Below are 21,628 nucleotides of genomic sequence, written 5' to 3'. Positions count from 1 at the left end.
GCAAAGTTTAGTAGGTTTGGACTGTTCTTATACAGCAGTTTTCCACTCAAATACTACTACAAGTCACGTTTATACAGGGCTGAATATTCACTGTCTATCTAACTGTCACACATATACTCAGACAGCCCACTCTACCTCCTGACCTGCAGCATGTATATTTATTTAAACAGGTCTGCATCAAATATTCACAGTAGTGCAGGGTTTGATTGGTATTTTAGAGGGCTTTACAGAGAATAATGATGGAAATACATGTGATACTGTTAGCACTGGGCCTAACTTTAAAATTTCCAGGCATACACATTTGTGTTTCTTTCTTTTTTTAAAAATTTTTTTTTCATGATCACCAGCTTTGACTGTGAGCACAGAAGCAGCACGCACCTTTGTATTCAAAGCTTCTGTTTGAAAAGGGCAGCCAATCAGAGTGATTTCATTTATTTATTAATTTCTGCTAATAAAAAGGTGTGTTTGGTTAGCTAAAACGACTTTTTTAAAATACCTAGATTTGTACACTTTTCTTAATAAAATCGAACTTTTTTCATAGCTTTAGATAAACACTTTGATTAAAGATTGCAATGTGAGAAAAATATGCAGTGCTGAGCAGAGAGAGACTTCATTTATTGACTGAATGTTCTGTTTTTTTCACCTTTGACCGGTCCTGTCAGGTGCCTTTTTGTTGTAATAAGGTAGGATGGTGAACTTGTATATGTAGTTATGCACTAATTCTCTTGACTTCACAGTAAGAAGAGTTTTTAAATAGAATAAATGTGCCATTAACAATTACATTTTACATCTTAAAAATGCTCAGTTTGCAAAACCTTGACAGTTTAAACAAGGAAAGCATCAGCAGAGGTGGTGATAGTAGTAGTAGTAGTAGTAGTATGTTCTTTGGGGTCTTGATATAAATGTATAATATAACGAATTGAATTGACTCGTGCTTTCACGGCAGTACTTGTTATTTTTCAACTGCACCTGCGATAGAAAGCAGCCTGTTCACTCCTTTAGAAAAACATTAACAAACCAGGAAGGAGTTACATATTTAGTGTGTGCAGAGGAGCTCTGACGGTGTTGGAGGGAAGTCATGGAAAAGTCATGAAATGTTGCAGCGCTGTAAGGCCACGGTGGGAACCCTTCAAAGGCTTAGCGTGATATTTTTGGATAGTCTGACTTTGAGTCCTTTCTTTCCTCCCCGTCTGAGGCGAAAGGAGAAAGAACGGAGAGCAGCTGGTGTTGAATTGGTCCTCTGGTGAGAGATTAGTGTGCGCTACTCCCCCTGCAGTCTAGGCCGCACTGCAGCTCCAATCCATCCTGCCTTATAAATTCACCACGGACTCACAGTGACAGGTTCTGGCAAGGTATACGAGTGCTGTGTGCAGAGAGTGCATGTGCCTGTGAATAACTCGGCTGGTGTAAGTATGCAAGTGTATGTGTGTGTTTGCGTGTGTGCGAACCACATGATTTCCTGTTTTCATTCCATTCTGATATTCCACATGTGTGTGTTGCAGGGTCCTGGTTGTCATTACAGCATGTATGTTTTTTGTGAGGCATTAAGAGTAATTGTAGAGTGTGGTGGGAAAATATGCAGAGAGGTGTATCAAGTGAGGGGGGGATTGGAACGAAGGGGTGATGGAGGGAAATAAAGTAAGTGAAGGAGGGAGGGAGATGAAGTTAGATTAAAGAAATTGTGGGGAGGGGAGAGGTTGAGGAAACAAGCAGTTGGTAACGTGGTTGAAGAGAAGGAAGAGGAAGAGACAAAGACAGAAAGGGAGAGGAGGAAGCTAATTTAAAAAGAAAACATGACAGCAATGCAGCCAAGTGTAGTGAGCTGAAAATAGAACATGTTTGTTTCTTCTTTTTTGAATGGCAAACGAACAAAGAATAGTATTGCAGCTTAAACCTTTTTAATCCGTAAACATGTGTCTGTTAATCAAGTAGTCGTTTAACAGAAAGTGACATCCTTTCTCAATTAAATCTTTAAGACCTGCAACTTTCTGCAGCTTAGGGACAGTTGGAAATAATCTTATTGTGGCTGTAAAGTTCTCTAAATAATAACTCAGTAAATAAGTAGTCTCAGCTTGCTAAACCTGCCATTTTCCAAACTGTTGTTCGCTTACTCTTTAGCGGGGTCTTTATTTTTGGTAACCTCTGCAAAACGGTTTCAGCCAGAGCCAAATGAAAATACCCAACACTGCACTGCATTTTGTTAACTACCGCCACGAATAGGGGTTCAGCATAGAGCGATATATTTGTTCATCAAATGATCGGAAATAAGATTCTGCCACATATGTTATCAGACTTGTTGCCTTTGCGGTAGGTGGACACATGCTTACATGCATAAGAACGATGCACAAGTCGTTTATGGAAGCTGTGACACTTTTGACTGTTTAATAGTTGAACAATTAGAAAACTGTGAATTGCATCTGATGAATACGACACATTAATCCGGCAGGAACTCGTCAGCTGTTGCATTCAACCTTGACACAGTATTATAGTAAAAGCCCCCAAAATCATCATGGAAATGGCTTAATGGAGCTGCATTGTGTAACTAGAAGTATTTATGTTTAAAATCAGAGTCAGAGTCGACCTGTGTCCTTGATTTTACTGACACAAAGGTCTGCAGTCAGTCAAGGTCAGCATTTTCACATTCATCCCTGCACTTTCCTAAATGGAGACTGTTTTCAAAGAGCTCGGCTTTCAAATGCCAGGGGGCCAAAATGTGTTTTTAGCTTGCTTAGTGAGGGCATATTCTAGAACGGATTTAAGAGACTCCTCTGCTCTGCTCTTCTTGAAGTCTTTTTCATGTTTTCCTTTTAGTTGAGGTTTCTTTTTTTTCGAGGAGTGAAGTTTTTCCCTTTTTTCATTGAAGAGTTTAAAGACAGACGATGCTGAATGCTGTACATGTTAGTGAGCTACATAAATAAACTGAAGGAAGGACTAAGATAAGGAGAAAATGACGATATAAGAGGCTATAAGAGAAAGGAATGAGCAAAGAGAGGTGGGGAAGGAAGCTTGAAGGGTAGATGAGCGAGTCTCAGAGGGGGAAAAGAGATTTGGAAAGCTTTTGGATGAGATCATGGGAAGTAAAGATCTGTGTGTTTAATATGAGGCTTAACAGGGCTCGGCCTGGGCCCGCCTATTCTTTATAAAGGCGTACACACACACACAGTTCAGCATAGACCCCTCCTTTCTTTTTCTTTTTATGACTGGTTCTGTGATTGCAGATCCTGCTGACTACACACACACGCAGCTGCACCTGTCCCTGACACGGCTCAGCAGGAAGAGGCGTGGCCTTTCCTGCTGATTCTGCCTGCATTTAAAATACTTGAGCACCATGACAACACTGGTCACAGTTTCACCTCACTGCTTTCTCTTATCAGTGTTTTTATACTCAGAAAGTGAAGTAAGCGCTCTGCCTAAGTTCCTCTTCTACACTTGTTATGATATTTGCACTTAGCACAGCATCCGATCTGATCAAGGGAAGAGCGGCAAGAGTCTTTGTCTCAGAGGGATGAAATCCTGCTTAGAGCAATATGCACACAAAAAATGCTGTAACTGCAAAAAATCAAGAATAAAACCCTGACTGAGCTCTAAAATAAAGAAAATCACTGTATACTGTACAGTATATACTATGCATCCATTTATCAGTGCACTGCTCAAAGGAATATTCAGCCACACACATTCATGCATTTGTATCTTGCCTAAAGTTATTCTACATGCTGACTGTAGAAGTCAGGAATCAAACAACTGGCTATTTAAATGAGTAGATAATCTGTTTATTATGCATGCCTTAACATTAGACTCACTTTCACCACTCTACCAGTTTTACAGAGGAGTTTAGTGTACTTGAACAAGTAAATCAGATGGGGCTGGGGGTTAGTGGAAAAATAAATCATGCCATCAGCATTATCTCAGATTGGTGTTGAGACTTCAATTACTTAACGGGGACCTTGTGTTATAAACAGGCGGTGCAGTGTTACTCTGTTTCTTCTGCAGTCTGAAGTGTTATCTGCATGGCTGTCTAGTTTAACTGTATGCTGTGAATGATCGTGGATGGAAAAAATAAGACGAGTGTTGGAAAATGCGTCACAGTCTTCGCATATTTAAGAAAAAAAGGCAAAAAAAATAGGAATGAGGAAGCCTTTGATCCTAAACTGATTTCTTCAATTAAGTGGCTTGGCCTTCTTTGCCATTTCTTTGATGGTGCTCTGCAAACATTTGAAGTAACAGGTAACAGCAAATTATTACTTGCATTCAGGTCACCATCTTTTCAAAATGCATTTGATATAAAATTGCACGCAGTGCTTTTTTGAAGCACTTGTAGATGCCAAGTTTGCCTGAGCATATTCATTGCTATCTGTTTTGTTCCATGTCGGCTACTTAAGGTTAATTTGAATAGAGGAGTGTGTTTGGTTTAATGAGAGGGAATGTTTGGGTAGAGGACAGACTGTCAGTGTGGTGCCACTGTTACGTCCCTGACTCATTTCCCTCTGAAGTGCCACGTTTGAATCACGCCCAGGGCTGTAATTATTCTTTGTAAGGCTCATTATGGTTGCAGGGAAACATACTGTCTGTGTCTGTGCAGCAAACCAGCTGTTCCAAGTGAACTCAAACTAGGGCTGAACGATATATCGCATTTGCGATAATATCACGACATGATCAAGTGCAATTTTCTAACCGCAAAGGCTGCGATTATACTGCGATTATAAGGCTGTCCAAATTACTACCATATCCCAGAATTCATAGCGCGGCCCAGCCAAACTCCAGTTTCCAGCAATGGCGGCCGCTACTAAGTTTTAAAATTACTCATACTAATCTTTCTGGGTCACAAAATAAACTTTTAACATATTTTCAGGCGAGAAAGTAGTTGTGTAAACATCAAATATCTGCTCGGTTTATCAAGATATCCCATATTTGCAAAAGTGCTTCGACGTTTTCAGAGGCGTCTGCTACCCACCAGCTCGACAGCTAGCCGGGAGCTCGAGGGTTACTGATGCGGCCGAGAACGGCACAACTCCCGGCACATCATTTTCAGATCACCGCGGAGTTTCGCTGCTCGGGTTAAACGTAATATATAAGTCACTTAGACAACCTAAAAATGTTATTGTTGGGCTTTTTTCAGTGTTTTGTTTGTTCGTGAGTAAATCGGTTTGGCTGAGATTAAAGTTATTAGATTAGATAAAATAAAACTTTATTAATCCCCCGGGTGGGTTCCTCCTTGGTTTTCACACAGCTGACTAAACGTCAAACAGAAAACTTATTAAACAGAAGTATGAGACAGTCGAGAATTTACGCCAGTGTCTGGTTATATTTTAGATAGCAAGAAGCAGACGGCCGAGTTTATTAAACTCCACCGAGACAGCGGTGACGCTAATCAGAACTAGACCGTCCAATTTCACGCCTTTAAACTTTAAAGGCGTGTTTGTGTGTGTGTTTATACAATTGCTATTATGTTTGCACTTTATGTGTAATGTTACTGACTGCAGAGATCAGTAAGATGTGTGTATTTTTTATTTATTAGTTTTATTTATTTAATATTATTTTTTAATTGAATGACTGTCTAGTAGTTCACAGATGTCGAAAAACTGAGTGTGGTAAAGCCACTGATTTTTTTTATGTATATTTCTGCAATCTGCACATTGTACTGACTTTCATTTTAATGTTTACACCAGGGTTCCTTGTCAGCACTTTATGCTCAGATGTTTGTAAGCTAAAAATAAACTATTGTGTATGTTCAAATATACTGTTGTGATTGAAGAAGTTAAATAAAAATGTCAGTCATCAATTCATGCATCACCTCATGTCATCATAACAGAGGTCTGTCTTCCAGGAAAGAACAGTTTAAAATTAATGTAATATAGTATTGGCCATACTATATGATGTATTGCTTGTCTTTGTTTAATAATACAGAAGACAAAGACCTTAAAAAATAATCGCATATCGCATCGCAATCGCAATATTGGGGCAAAAAATCGCAATTAGATTATTTTCCATAATCGTTCAGCCCTAACTCAAACATCGCTAACAGTTCAGCTGGCTGTAGCTATAGATGATTAAAGATGTATGAATATTAGCAGGTATGTAGGAAGCAAGGGTTTCTGTTTTTAATATTGTCCTAAGTAACATGACAGTACAGCATCACAGTACGGTTTGGTCTGTCTAATATTTGGCTCCAAATTAATTTTTAAAAGTTCAGTATAATAAGGTTTGATTTTATTTCATCTTAGCGAACAGTATGTGCTGGGACTTTGTAGTAGAGTGTTAATTCTAATTACTTCAAGTGTGTTTAGTTTTCCAATATTTAAATATGATAACATTTACAGAGGTTCATGCTGTATGTTTGGTCAGCATTACAGTCGCGTGGCTCAGTTTTTCACTGGTCTGCATACTCACGTCAGAGCTTTCTAATTATGTCCTTACTGCTTCTATATTAATTAGGAGGGTAAGAAGCTATCAAGTGCTTCTAATCAAATGCTCTTGATTAACGGATCATCAGCAAGTGTGACCACTTTGGATACAAGCAGATGTTTTAGCAGTTTGCTGGTCTGAAGCAAATTCATGCCAATGTCAAGATGCAAATAAACAGCAAAAAGCCCAAGAGCTATGTGGCAGACATTGACATCAACCATGCTAACTGAGGTCTGCAAAGTTCTTGACTGTACGGTTAGAGAAACATGAATGTGTATGCTTTTTTGGAGGTTTGCCAAGAGAAAGCCATCCCCTTCTCGTTTACGTTTGCAAAGTTGCATGTGAACAGACCACTCCTGGAACAGTGTCCTTTGGATATACAAGCCCAAGATGGAGATATTTGGCCTGAATGTACAGTGCCACATTGATGAAAGTCAAACACAGCATATCAGCACAAACATCTCATACCAACTGTCAAACACAGTGGTGATCATTTAGGGTGGTTTTACAGCCACGGGACTTCAGCCCCAGCAGTCATTGAGTCAACTCTGTGTACCAAAGAATTCTAGAGCCAAATGTGAGCTCTGTCCAGCAGCTAAAGCTTGGATGAAACTGGGTCATGCAACAGGATGGTCTTATGTACACTACATCGTAATGGCTGAAAAAGAAAAGAATCAAGGGACTCAAAACTCAACCTGAATGATGTAGCAGGGACTTATGAGACCTGTGCATAAACAAATGCCCACAAACCTCAATGAACTGAAGGAATGTTGTAAAAAAGAGTGGGCCCAAATTCCTCCACAATGACGAGAGAGACTGATAAAGTCATACAATAAATGATCCCTTCAAGTTACTGCTGCTAAAACAAGCTGCTCCATAGTTTTCCACAGCATTGTAGCTACAACTTCCCAAATTCAGAATCTTCTGATTTTAGGGATCTCTGAACATTGTTAGCAGAACTAGTCCAGGTTTCTTTAAGAATAATGTTCGGCAGCTATGCCATTTTTAAATTGCCCAACAAATGTTTTTTGAGAATACAAAGTGCACAACGATAGCTCAAGTGATGAGCCCGTTATCAAATCATTTACAAGTTATATGGCGCCCTCTAGTGGTGGTACTTCAAGCATTAGCTCATAGAAGGGATTCCTCACAGAGAAAATAAGTCGTTTAAAATGATTTAAACACAAAGTCATTCAGTCTGTCTGTATCTGTAGTGCTGTCCGTGGTGGATAATTAGGTTCTTTGTATACAGCAACACTAACCTTTGTGCATTTGTGTTTTTAGTGAAGGAGGAGTGTGCATCAGAGGAAGAAGAGGAGGTGGAGAAGGATGCTCTAGTGGAGGAGATTCTCCAGCAGGGAGACACAGCCATCATCTATCCTGAAGCCCCCGAGGACGAGCAGAGTCCGACAGAGACGGGAGGAGCCGATGAAAACGGTAACACGCCAACATCACATATTATACTGAATGTCATGATGCAGATGTTCAGGTATTACTATTGCTGTGTCAAAATTTCAAATTCTTTGATGTCAAGCACTACAAATTTCCAACTTCTTCCTGCTCAGCATTCTGGAGTTCATAGCATGCTATACTCAGCTTAGTACTCACTTCAGAAGTGAGCAGTAAATAAGTGGGATTGTGAATTGTTTGAAAAGCTGACAGGTAAACTAGTTGTTGGGGTGGATAACAAACGGCTGCATTTTCAGAGCTTTTATTTCAAACACTGAAGATCTCAGAACACATTTTCTTGATAATGGACCTCTGAGGTTATAATAAAAGATACAATCAGAAAAGTGAGATATTGTCACACAAATCTGCCATTTACAGTTGAGACACTAAGGTTCAAACTCCAAAGTATAACCACTAAACTCAAGTGTTGAGTGCTCCACTAGCAGCTGGTGAAGTTGAGGATAAAGTTGAGATAGCACAGGTCAAAGAACATTACTTACTTGGAGGAAGCTCTGAATGTTCTGGAGCACGAGAAAGGCATAAATGCTGAAATAATAACAGTAGCTGGCTTGTTATAGCTTTAAGGAAGATTTAAGGGCAAAGACAATAGTAAAACTTATACAGTCTAGAGAGGTTTTATGAAGGGCAGGTTATTCTCAGGCCTTCATACAGAGAGTGGGGAAACTATGTTGTTTATATCCAAAATATTTAGCTTATGTGTTGGACTTAACACAAAAAATGTTTGGGAAAACCAGAGGTAGATGCACAGGAATGTCACTTTTTCCTTCCATCCAGCTGGCTAGTTACTGTATGGAGAGTTGTGGATGCTGGAGAGCAAAGTTAAGGAAATGAGCTAACCAACATCAGAAAGGTGTAGGAGGAGGAGGAGCTGTTAGACTGTCCGACATGCTCTTCATATGAAGTGTAAGAAAAAAAAAAATCATCATCTATCATCCACGTTTCCCTTTTTCTTCCACCACAGGAACACCTGATTCTTTTTCCCAGTTGCACACTTGCCCCTACTGCTCCCGGGGCTACAAACGCAACGCCTCACTGAAGGAACACATCAAGTATCGCCACGAGACCAGTGAGGATAACTACAGCTGCTCGCACTGCAGCTACACCTTTACCTATCGCTCGCAGCTGGAGAGGCACATGAGCCACCACAGGGGCTCCAGAGAGCAGGTAACACCTCTTAGCATGAGAACCGAAGACGCAATGCGCCAAACTAAGAGCGAAATCAGGTCTGATACGTGAAACTGTTACCCAGACTCAAATCTCTGCCTCAGGATCACTAGGATGAACATTTTGTCATGTTGTTCAACTTTAATTCACTGATATTTCTTTTTCGGTTTTAAAATTTTGTGCACTTTGATTTATTATGCATGAGATTCGGTCTGTTATGTAAGCAAAAACACGTCCCCAGTGCTCCTTTCAAACCTTCGAGCTACAGTTTTCAAAAATGTTAAAGCTTTCACACAGAATTCCTATGAAATATTCATCTGATATTAAAAGAACTGAACGACACAGAAAAATAATAGAGACCTTCTTCTTTTCTGACTCAGCGTCACGTTTCGCAGTCAACAGGAGGATCGGTAGGAACAGGTGGAACTCGCAAGTTCAAGTGTACCGAGTGTTCCAAGGCCTTCAAATACAAACACCACCTGAAGGAGCACCTGCGCATTCACAGCGGTGAGCTGCTGCACACATGCACAGTCTGCTACAACCTGTGTAGCTGTTCCAAACTGCAGGCCTCTAATCATCGAACATTTGTCTGCAATTACTGCATTTACAACTGACTAATAATTATCATTAAATGTACACATTAACCGACTGAAAATTTTAGGTTGTTTTTTCGTTCGTGTATTTAATTGGCACTGTGTATGTTAATGGACACCAGATTTCAGGTGTTCCATTAAAGCTGGTTAATATAGAGCATTTCCTTAGTGCACTTGGTAAGCTATGTCAATAACATAAGGCCTGGATGCCAGAATTGGCTCAGAATGGGCTGCTGGACGGCTTTGGAAAACATGTAGGAGGACAAACAAGTTTTACAGCTTTCCCTGCTGATAAAGTTCCCCCACAGCCATATATACTACAAAGAAAATATTTAAGTAAGAGTTAAACAGTTAAATTACAGAAAAATTTAGTTTAAAAAAAAAGACCATTTTCATCAATCAACCAAATCTTTATGTTTTATAAATACAGGACAGCCTGGGCAGTGAATTTCATTGTGTAGAAAAACTGAGAAGTGGTGTTAAAATTGCACTTCTTTATCTTATATTAAGATATCTCAGGGGTTACATGTGTAGTTAAACGTCTTTACATTGACAGAAAGTGACGTTTCACTCGTCCGGCCCACTTAAGATCAGATAGGTTGTGTGTGGGCCTCGATGAGTTTGGCATCCCTGCTGTAGACACACTAATGCAGTTTGTCCAAATATGACATCATGAGGCCTCTAGTGCAAAATTGGTCAGTACATTTTTTTTAATAAAGTCTCATAAAAGTGCTTGTTTTATCAGTCGGGGGCTTTAAAGCTTTTTTGAATCTGTGCTGCTGTTTAACGCTTTTTACCCCATCCCTGTTTCTTCAAAAGGGAACATAGGAATGTGTTTTGATGAATTGATCTAGTTAAATGAAGGTTGCACTGACCTACTGCATCATCTTTTGCTACAGATTGGTAATGGGTGTCCACTCCAGTTGCCATACCAAAGGAAGTTTAAATGCCCTGCTTTCCTTAAAGAAGGAAGTTAATACCCTTTACATATAACAAGTATTTTTAAATGGTTTTATGGCCGGAGTGACCAAACTCTGTTTTTCTGCTGTAATGAATCAATTTGTCAATTCTGTAAGTTGGGCTCAGTATCAAATCCCAACACTTTTCAAAATAAGTTACTAAAAATTTGAATTGTTTTTGGTTTTTCATGTTTCGAATCTTCTCTTTGAAAGTTTTGTCATTTCTTTCTCGCTCTCTGATACTTTTAGGTGAGAAACCATACGAATGCTCAAACTGCAAGAAGCGGTTCTCCCACTCAGGCTCCTACAGCTCGCACATCAGTAGCAAAAAGTGTGTGGGTGCTACACCCCCCAACGGTGTTGCTCGAACATCGATTAAGTCCCCCCCAGCCCCTGCACAGACGAGACCTGTTGTGATCGCTCCAGCTCGTGTGGTTCTTAAAGACAAGACTGAAAGCAAACCCCTCCAGGAGCAGCTGCCTGTCACCCAGATCAAATCAGAACCTGTGGAAATTGAGTGCAAGCCTGTGACGGCGGCACCGGCAACTTCAGCCGGCAGTAACGGCGTGGTGAACGGAGGAACAGCACAGCCGATTGTGGTCCCAGCTGCAACCCTGCCTCAGGGTGTGGCTATGGTTGTACCAACAGTAGGTCTGATGTCACCCATCAGTATCAATCTTAATGACTTGCAGAATGTGCTCAAGGTGGCGATGGATGGAAATGTGCTCAGGCAGGTGCTGGGTTCAGCCAATGGGGTGGTGACGCAGGGGAAGCAGGGAATTGTGGTCCAGCAGCCGCAGCAACAGATCATCAGCCTTCCTGCCTTCGTGGATCACGACGGTACCACGAAGATCATCATCAACTACAGCATTAGCCCTGCTGCTGCCACAACTGCCACCGCCCAGCCTACACCGCTTGTTGTCAAAAATAACCCTACTCTGCCTCCCACTATCACGACTGTGGATGCTGCAGCTCCCACTCCAACCACAACAACTAAACCCCAAACCCAAGAGGCGGCCGACCTTACGATTATCAAGAAAGAACCGGAAACAGTCCCCATCGCAGATGTGGAGAAGGAGGCATCCACGCAGACAGAAAAGGCAACCGATAAAACTTCAGAAGCAGCTCAGAAGCCAAAGCCCAACAGCACCAGTACATGTTTACTTTGCGATGACTGTCCTGACAATCTGGAGGCGCTGCATCTCCTCCAGCATCGCAAAGCAGCCAACGGAGAGGCCGTCGACTCTGCTGCTTTGGACCCGTCTTTCGCCGCCTTGCTAAACGAGGCAGGGGTGACCCTGGAGGAGCCGCCTGTCGTCGATCTCCTCTCACTTCTTAAGACATACTTTGCCTCCAACGCCAATCCCAGTGATGAGGAGCTGACAAAGATCTCAGAGTCTGTCAGTATCCCAGTGGATGTGGTTAGAAAGTGGTTTATGAAGATGAACTCGGGGAAAAGTGTGAGCAAGCGCCACAATGATGCAACCGCAGTTTCTAAAGACACTGAAGCCACAAATTCCAGCTCAGAGGTCACTGTGAATCAGAATGAAAAGGAAGAAGAAGACAATACAATCAAGGAGGTATCCAACAAAGCCTCGTCAGACTCTCGCAGCGCCTCCCCATCAGACTCTGAATCACTCAACAACGAGGACCTTGTCATCGTTAAAAGTGAACCAGAAGACCCGGAAGCTTCTGACTCCCAGGCGGAACCTCTGGACCTCTCTCTTCCTAAACAGATCGCAACAGAATCGGAAAACAAAATGACTACACCTCCCGCCAAGCAGCAAGAACAGCCTCTGAACCTGACCTGCTTAAGGAAGGAGGAGCTCGAGGGTCGAACCATCTATGTGACCACACCTCAGACCGGAAGACCTGTTAACATCGTCACTGCCACACAGCTTCCTACCTTAGTTGCCATCGCTGGTCAGGGCTGCCTCAACACCACCACGAAGCGCACCATCCTCATCCCCCAGCTCACATATACCTACGCCACTACAGCTGGCAACGCCACTGGAGCAAAGACTGTTGTTCTCAATGGTCATAAGGTTAGTAATGCAAAACAGTTACTTCTTTTTTATTTATACAATGTGATTATTTTTTCTTATTATAAAAGGTTTTATATCTTTTATTTGATCACTGTGTGACCACCAGTCACCAGGAACTAGCAACTCAAATGAATGGATTTGAATTAATTTGCTTGTGCTGAATAACTGAGAAAGAACTGAAACTTTTCAAGTCACATTATGAAAGTACTTTGAGAGCGAGACATAGCTGCTTGTGTAGTCTGTCATCCAACATCAGAATAAATTGGAAGCTGATCATTGCGGCGAGTGATAACAAAGTTATATGTAAAAAAAGTTAGCAAGAGGTTTCTAATTAGAGCTCTGTTTGATTCCCTAAAGTGAATGGTTGTCATGCACGCCTACTTTGAAGTACTGAAGCAAAGAGTATGTGTCTATTTGTACCGAGACAAATTCAGTACCTGGAGAGTCGACTATACATAAGTCTTAATTACAAAAAACCCCCAAAAACACTGAAGTGGAAGAGGTATAAAAACCTTGTTGTTGCAGCTTGCAGTTTTTATTGGTTAGTTAGTTCTTCAAATTTCTATACGACTTTCCCAGGGCCTAACTTGACACTGCACTATTTGTTTTATGTAACTAAAATTTTCCCCTTTAACTGGAAATTTAAGAAAAGGAGAAAATTCTCACTTTTGACCAGTCCAGAATTGATTATTGCAATGACTATTTCTTTTTTTAATCAAGTTTCTTTGCTGGGAGTGAGGGTTGTTTCCTTTTACACTGAAACAAACTACTTACAAACTAAGCATCTATAGATTACTGGAAAGACTAACATGCTACCTTTAGGTGCATTTTGCTGTGGAAAGTACCAGAGTTAACCCAAAATAAAAAGCATCCTGTTAGTGTCAGTCCTTCAACACAAAAAAACTGAAGAAATGTGCGTCAAGAGAAATAGAAAATTCCAAAAGCCTGAGACATGCTGAGTTCAGCAGTCAAAGTGAGAATCGGTAGTCAAGCCACAAAGCAGTCATAAAAGTCTGCAAGAAGCCATTATATGCTATATAAGAAACGGCAACAAACATTAGTTACTTGAGCTGGAGCCAGTCAGAGTCAGAATGTACCAGACATCGTTAGCATTGCGGTTGCCACTTACGATGACCTGAAGTCATTATTTTACCAGTAATGACTCATTAGTTTTTAGGTAATTCTCTGATTCCATTAACTTGAACTGTTCATATCTACTTCACCAATACCATTAGCTCAGTTTCAATCGATGGCAGTAGCCCCGTGAACTCATTAAACATTTCAATAACATCCTGTCCTCGTTACATGTGATGACTTTGTAGAACACCCAAACTGCCTTTGAGTAATACGATATCCTCAAACCAAATTTACTTAAACATGAAACCTCGTGTCTGTGGAGCTGCTGATAGAAACCATCTGGACAGTACACCGCAGCATGAATTTCATCAGTAGATGTGGGTCGAACTATCCAGTTCAGTTCAGTTTTATTTATATATAGCACCAAATCACAACAGCAGTCGCTTCAAGGCACTTTATTTTGTAACGTAAAGACGCTAATATAATAGAGAGAAAATGTCCAAAATCAAACAACCCCCTTGCTTTCCTGAAGGGTAGGATGGGAGAGTAAATAATGTGACTCCGACATACTGTAATTCTGTTTACAACAGGAGAAGCGTTTGGAGAGCAGCTCTGAGGGTGTTTCCACAGTGGAGGAGCAGAACGACTCAGATTCAGCCGTGGCGATGAAGAAGCGGCGGCTAGAAAATGGCGTCTACCCCTGTGATCTTTGTTCCAAGGTCTTCCAGAAGGGCAGCTCCCTGCTCAGGCACAAATATGAACACACAGGTACGTCTTGTTTAAGTGAATTTTTCAGCTTTAGTCTATTAAGCAGGATTTCTGTTACTTCTCAAAAGAGTTCTACTTTTGAAGGCTGTGTTTTTACGTGTGACATCATCCCTCGTTAACTACGCGGTACTCTGAGACTTTTATGGGACACCTGGCCTGTAAATGTCCCAGTTGTCATCAGTGCTTATAGACACGTAACTCGTGCGGTGAATTAAAAAGGATATTTTCCTAGTAGCTCCAGGTAGCATCATATTGGCAGTGGTTTTATTCAAATCTGTTAGCGGTTATCTTTACTCTGCACTACTGTGTTTTGGTTCAGCCTTGACATCCACTTTAAAAAAAGGAAAGAAAAGAGAAAGAAAGAAAACATCCTTATCCTTCAAATTTGCTGTACTCTTATAACATATGAGCTTTGTTAGTGAGATTTTCTTTTGGCAGGGGATGTTAAAAACTATTAAATGCTATACTCTAAAGACACTTTAAAGTCTGTTCCATAAAAGCCTCTGATAATGTGTGGCTTTGATCATTTTGTATGGGTATGTCAGCAATTACTTTTCCAGGTGCTGAGAGTTCTGAATACTTAAAACAAACATTGGCTCCCAAGCTTTTTTTGCTTTTTAACAATTTAAACTTCTGATTCCCTGATTTGAGCAAATTAAAAAATATATATATATATTTGTGTAATTCTCCCAATGGATTGTAAAGTATCAGGTTATTTTTTCATAGTTAATTGTTTTGCCTTTAGGCGTTTTGTTGTATTTCCAAAATGTTTTTGCTAGAACAAACTCTGATATTTAGTATAATATGGCTCCCAATGAAGAAATGCTAGAAATATTCACATTTTTGGAACTGGCGCTAGTAAATCTTAAAGTTAAACATTCAGTTGTTTGGGAAATAAAGCAGCAGTTTCTGTCTGTTTTTAATTTAAAGGTACAATGCATATAATTAACATGAGCCCTTAGGTTCATCATGTAAATGAACTAGATTTAGTCATGCATGTTAATCTTTATCTGTAGTGCATCTGGAGATTGATGGCAGTGACAGCCACTGCCAGCAGCTGTCTGCTTCCCTCACTGCAGAGTACCTTTAATGCATCTGGGTTTGTGTTAAAGAGACCTGTGATTCGGCTGCAGTCTTATTTACCTGTCCAGTGTAAACCTCAGATAGGCCTGCACTGCTGCTGGTACAAGGACAGTGAAGTGGACAAACAAACTTGTGTGAAATCTTTATTGTTATATTCATGCTGACAAAGAGACCGATGTTTAGCTACGGTAACAAATCTCTATTCTGTATCACCTAATTATTATAGTTACAAACGCATTCATTTATTTATGCTATTTTAATTATATTTATGTAATATTTGAATTGTTCAAACCTGCTTATGTTTATTTGAATGAACACGCAAGCTTGATTGATGGCAGGGCATGTTTATTTATATAGTGCATTTCATTACAAGTATAAAAGCGTGCCAGGCAGTGAAACAACAAAATAATAAATAATAATAAAACAAATCAAACCAAAATAAGGAACACTTGCTTTGAATATTTTTTTCTATACTCTGTTACACTTAATGCAGGCAAAGAAGCACAGTTCCTCTCTAACTCGCTCTGGTTTCATCTGCAGGAAAACGACCCCACGAGTGCAACGTCTGCAAGAAGGCTTTCAAACACAAACACCACCTGATCGAACACTCGAGGCTGCACTCCGGTGAGAAACCTTACCAGTGCGACAAGTGCGGGAAGCGTTTCTCTCACTCAGGCTCGTACTCCCAGCATATGAATCACCGCTACTCCTATTGCAAGAAGGACGGGCCAAACTCGGGCTCCGGCTCGGGGCCACCCAGGGATCAGTCAGAGCTCGGCAGCCCAAGCGGCAGACTGCAGTCAGACAGCCGGACCACGACCCCGCCCTCCCAAATGGACTCAGACGAGAGGGAGAGTGAGGAAGAGGAAGACGAGGCCATCTGCATGGACGACATACGGGTGGTGCAGGTGGACGACGGCGAGTGCGAGATCTACGAGGGTAACTTTGACGACGATGATGAGGAGGAAGAGGGAGAGGAATTAGCAGAGGAAGAGGCGACAGCAGAAGAAGAAGAGACTGAAAAAGAGAAGGAGCAGGAGGAGTTTGCCTGTGACGTAGTAGAAGTGGAGCTGGGAGATGACCACGTGGAGGACGCCGAGATGGAGGAAAGAACCGAAGAAAAGGAGGAATCAGCAAGTGTGGATGCAGAGAAAGCGGCAGACTGTGAAGTCAATACAGACAGCAGCATCAGGGACGGGACAGGAAACACCGAAACAACAGAGGAAGCGGTGACAGACACCAAATGAAGGAAGAATATTCTTCGGGACAGTTTGAGTGTGTCGGTTATTGAAGTCGGGTAATCTTAGACAAAAACCACATCTTGCCATCAGAAGAAAGTCACGGCAGTTGCCTGATCTTAACGGTCCACTACTGTGTACAAAAACCCAGGTGTGCCTGAACTTGAAAAAAGAAAAAAAGAAATAGAAAAAAAGAAAAAACGTGACTTTTTCTTTGTGAAAATGAAATATCAGTGTTTAAAATTGTTTATAGAAGTACAGATTTTAAAGTAGAACTCACCCATCAACTCATTAGACTTGTTACTGAGACATCCCAGGTTGCTTTGTTGTTTCTTTTCATTCAATCAGTGTTAACTAATCGTGTTCTTGTTTGAAAACCTTTTAACCTTTAAAGATGAGAAAGATTTCTATACCTTTTTATTGCCAATGAAGTTTCCTAAAATCAGTATTTTATTGAGTTCTACGAACAAAAACCTCTGCACTACAGTATTCCTGGTTTACCTATGGATACATGCCTCATGCATTGTATGCCCTTCAGTGTTATATATGTACACTAGCTAGCGAAATGTTGTTTGTGTTAGTGTTACTCTTTGCTAGCTAGCATTACTGTTGATTTCAGTTTGACTGTTAGCCTTAAGGAAAACAAAGTATTCTTGGGGAGGGTTGGGGGGTGGGATGGGGAGTCCGGGATGAGAATGCGGCTTCTGTACGCCATAACCAAATTTGTCCTATCAGGGAAGGCAGAGTCACAACCTCAAAGCCAGCATGGCGCGCCTTTGTTTTGCTGCTCAGCACTGCCCGAACGGGTGGAGTCTCCAGGTGAAGACATAAAAGCAGACTCCGACCTCGTGGCTCGGCTGTGGATCCAAAACAGACGCGCCTGTTCTTACCAAGCTTCTCCTTATTTTGGTTGACTTTAGTTCTCAGCGAGTGTTTCAGTATTATCGGCTTATATATGAAGTCAAACTGTACGTGAAGGATCGGGGCTTTTTTTCCTGCTCCACCCCAATGCCTCCAGCCTTATGCAAGACCTGTGTGCTGTTAAAAGTGCCATTGAACAGTGTTATTATTTTTTTTCCTCACACATGTAGCCAGTATTATGTCCCTCTGTTACATACACAGGAGCCATGTTGACTAATGTTTGTTGACTTGCACAGAACAGCAGATTTGTCACAGCAACAAAGAAGGACACTTGAGAAACAGTATTTGGGCTGTTTTGTCTGTAAAAAGACAGACCCCTTGTCCAAATAGCCCACTTGGGGGTGACGTCTTGTTTTATTTTATCTGCCAAACTAAAAGCTAGAATTATTTAGTTTACAATGATTGTTTTTCAAAAAGACAAGTTAAAGCCAGAGAATGTTTAGCACTTTTCTATCAGTAAATTAAATCTACAGGCATGTCTAAAAGTTCTGCTTTTGTTCCTGGTACTTAAAATTGCATATTTGCTCTTGACTAAAACTTTTTTGTTATGAATTACTAACTCATCAGTATCCAATGGCTGCAGCTTGTAGGTCCAAAGTCTGAGGTTTAGAGCAATGTTTTTAAAATGCCTTCTAATGTAAGATAATCAGTTTCCAACTTTCGAACTGCATAAATCCAAATTTTTAAGAACCCCTCAACACTCAAACTCAGTAATGTGCCTCACCAGGTCGGCTCAGGAAGAGATAAACCAGACCAAACCCACAAAAGTTTAAAGTATAAAACAATGATAGAGAGACTCAGTAAGTTAGTCTCACTTGTGCACTTATTATTTTCAGATGACGATTAAAAGAAACAAATTCATTGTGGCAAGCTGTCCCGCACTTGAGGTAACAAGCGTTAGTGAATGTGGTCTCTGTTGAAGAGTTTTGCTTTGGTTTTACCAGACAGTGTTTATAGTATTAATCTGTTTTACTTTTTTTTGTTTTAAAACTATGTCCTCTGTATGTTTTTGTCAACAATGGCAGTATTAGAACCCTTTCCACAGATTAAAAAAAATATACCTGTTTAGTTTTTAGAAGACTTTTTTATATTTATGTGTCTTATTTTTATATTTTCTTTTATGGTTATTTATTACACATTGTAGTGTACATTACTGTAGTTTGAATTGATACAATAATATATTTTAGTATGAAAAATAATCTCGAGACAAACAAAAAAAAAAAAATCCCAAAATGTGGTTCTGGGAAATGAAGTTTGTTTTAACAAAAAATGAAAAAAAGAAAGACATTAAAGGAAAAAAACCCTAAAAATATAAAACATGTATTCTGTAAACTTGACTTCTGTTTTAAGCTAAAAAGAAAAAGAAAAAAAAAAACAGGAATGAAGTGACAAATAGAAACTGTTACATGTGCATCCGCTCTTTGCGTCGTTATAAAGCTACTGAATTCTAAAACTTTTTAAAAGCATGAGTCGTCGCCGTTTAAATGAAGGATCTTGTTATGAAGACGTTACTCCTCCCCTTTTTAAATTTCTTTTTATTTTGAAGCCAAATTTCCAACGTCCCGTCACCCTGTTTTCCGTTCTGTGCCAACTTGTTCCATTGTACTGTTGAAGGCTGCATATTGTTTGTCCTCTCCGCACCCTTTGTAAATCCACTGTCTTTTTGTATTGTTTTTATTTTAGGTTTGCTCCATTTCTATGACTCCCCATCACAATAAAATGTAAGACAGCAATTCAAACTGACTGGATTGTTTTGTTAGTCATCTGATGGAAATTTTCTGTAAGGTCGTTTCCTCAGGTTTCAAGTAACACCGGAGGTCTTTCCATCTATAAATATATCAAAAAAAGAAGAAAAAAAAATGCAAAGTGCAAATATTTCTATGAATATTTATATAAATATATGAATATAAGTCGTGTGTTTATCAAGCAGCTACTGAGATGATCTGAACAGTAAAAGAGACAGACTTCCCTCATAATGATGAAAAAGAAAACTTTTTTTTCATGTACATTAAAAGGTGAGAATTTAATATTTCAGTATATCAGTGTTATTCAAACTTTTTTTGTAGAATATGAATCAAAATAAGGGACTGAACACATAAGCTCAGCAGAAAAGTCTGCTGAAGCATTAAGATAAGACAAGAAAGCCCTTTTCCCATAGACTTTGAACGGAAATGTTTTTTGCAGCCACATCTATCGCCATCTGCTGGCCTTCAGATAGGATGCAGGTTCAAGGCTTCTGACCTGGAAGCTTCATCCATATTGTAATACTGTATAGTAGAGGCACAAAATCATGCCTGATATATTTTGAGGAATGATATGAGTGGGAAAAGTCCAAAAATGACACTCCATTACTTTATGTATGCAAGAGGACTTAAAGCTACTTAAATCTTCTTTTACACGCATGTTATCAATCCACATCAGAGTTTATAGTTCAGCTGCAAGAACTCAATCAACTCATTACAGACTCAGGTATCTAACGACTTGATAGACAGTAAAATGCTGAGCATACGAATAATCTTGGAGTAAAGAAGACATTCAGAATTTATTCACATACCGCTGTAATCAATCACATGTAACTGGGATAATAAGTAAGCCACTTATACAAGTGTGGATGCTTTAAACGTCACTGTCATCTAACCTAAAAGTGGTAGTAGAAGACATCCTGTAACTTTTGAATCGAGCTATCTGCAAAGAGATGTTTTAATGTATAACGTATGTAAAACAAAAAAAGTAATGTAATAGTTTTTGGCACCGATTCAAAACAGAGTAAAATACTAAAAATGAGAGAGTTTTTTCCGTTTTGTTTGGATATCCTAAATCTAAATGAAGACGTATCACCAGGTGGCGCTGTGAGACCAGGAAACATTTTTACAATGCCAGAAAGCCCACAGGGCTGCAGACCACAATATCACCTGAGATCAGCCATTCATAAACTATTGAGTTATGAGCCATTATTATTAAAAATCATCATGTGTCCTTTGAGTGGTAAGAAGAATTGCAATCTATGAGTATGAATCCATGCAATCTAGCAATTATCTTACTCACCCATGAGCAAATGACAGATTATATGCATGGCTGGTTCCAGTTTTAATGTGCAATTAGAGGGGAAATATGCAGTGGGGATTATGAGGACGCAAAGCAACAAAGAGTTTTCTAACAGCATTTTGAAAGCTTGAAGAGGATGATTAGACAGCATATAAGCAGCTGTTATTAGACAAACCTCCCCCAGTATCCAGGTTATTATGAAAATAAACACTAATAATAGACTTTTACTCCAAGTGTGCACTTTTAGTTATAAATGGAGTTAATCAAGCTTTTATAAATATTCGTGACACAGCCGATTGTTGCTCTTACTGTTGTTCAGTTGCTGTGTGGATCATGAGGGGAGTCAAAACTAAGCAGCAGTTGTTCTATATTCAGAGTCCATTTTTTGTAGGAACTAGTGATTTCACATCAGACATGACATAACAACAGAGAGGGGGGGGGATGCAAGATGGAAGTTGATGTGGTGAAGCAACCTTGTGATTAAATCTGATGCTTGCTTTTTGCTTTGTGGGGTTTTTTTTGTAAGCTTGTTTGCAAATGGAAACATAATCAGCCTGACATATAGACGAGTTTCCTGGGTTTGGGTTGTTGTCAGGATTTGGAAACACATACAGTGTATACATACACATACCTTATTATTACCAAGGATTTCAGCAGTTTAGTGAACCAGAGGTTTGATTTGGTACCCTATGCCAGGGGTGTCTAATCCAGGCCTCAAAGGCCAGTGTCCTGCAGGTTTTAGACGTGTCCTCGATCCAACACAGCTGATTTAAATGGCTAAATTACCTCCTCAAAATGTTTTGCAGTTCTTCAGAGGCCTGGTAATGAACTAATTATTTGATTCAGGTGTGTTGACCCAGGGT

At 40.0% G+C, this 21,628-nt stretch overlaps 1 protein-coding gene across 2 annotated transcripts in view; it reads left to right on the top strand.

The window, feature by feature from the left end:
• Positions 1 to 19,408, top strand: part of LOC146687200 (zinc finger E-box-binding homeobox 1-like) — a 77,428-nt gene extending 58,020 nt beyond the window's left edge. For both annotated transcript variants that reach the window (XM_085439441.1, XM_085439442.1), the window contains exons 3-8: positions 7,687 to 7,839; positions 8,834 to 9,036; positions 9,417 to 9,543; positions 10,838 to 12,633; positions 14,301 to 14,478; positions 16,102 to 19,408. In XM_085439441.1, the coding sequence (XP_085295567.1) occupies positions 7,687 to 7,839; positions 8,834 to 9,036; positions 9,417 to 9,543; positions 10,838 to 12,633; positions 14,301 to 14,478; positions 16,102 to 16,808 (3,164 nt within the window). In that variant the 3' untranslated portion in view covers positions 16,809 to 19,408. The remainder of the gene's footprint in view (positions 1 to 7,686; positions 7,840 to 8,833; positions 9,037 to 9,416; positions 9,544 to 10,837; positions 12,634 to 14,300; positions 14,479 to 16,101) is intronic.
• The last annotated feature ends 2,220 nt before the right edge of the window (positions 19,409 to 21,628 follow it).

The sequence above is a fragment of the Copadichromis virginalis genome, linkage group LG18 (assembly GCF_057382275.1).
Source record: "Copadichromis virginalis isolate Kocher_CV1m ecotype Utaka linkage group LG18, C_Virginalis_male_GT1.1, whole genome shotgun sequence".
Classification (NCBI taxonomy): Eukaryota; Metazoa; Chordata; class Actinopteri; order Cichliformes; family Cichlidae; genus Copadichromis; species Copadichromis virginalis.
The sequence above is the reverse complement of the archived record's forward strand: the minus strand, read 5'-3'. Positions and strand labels throughout refer to the sequence as shown.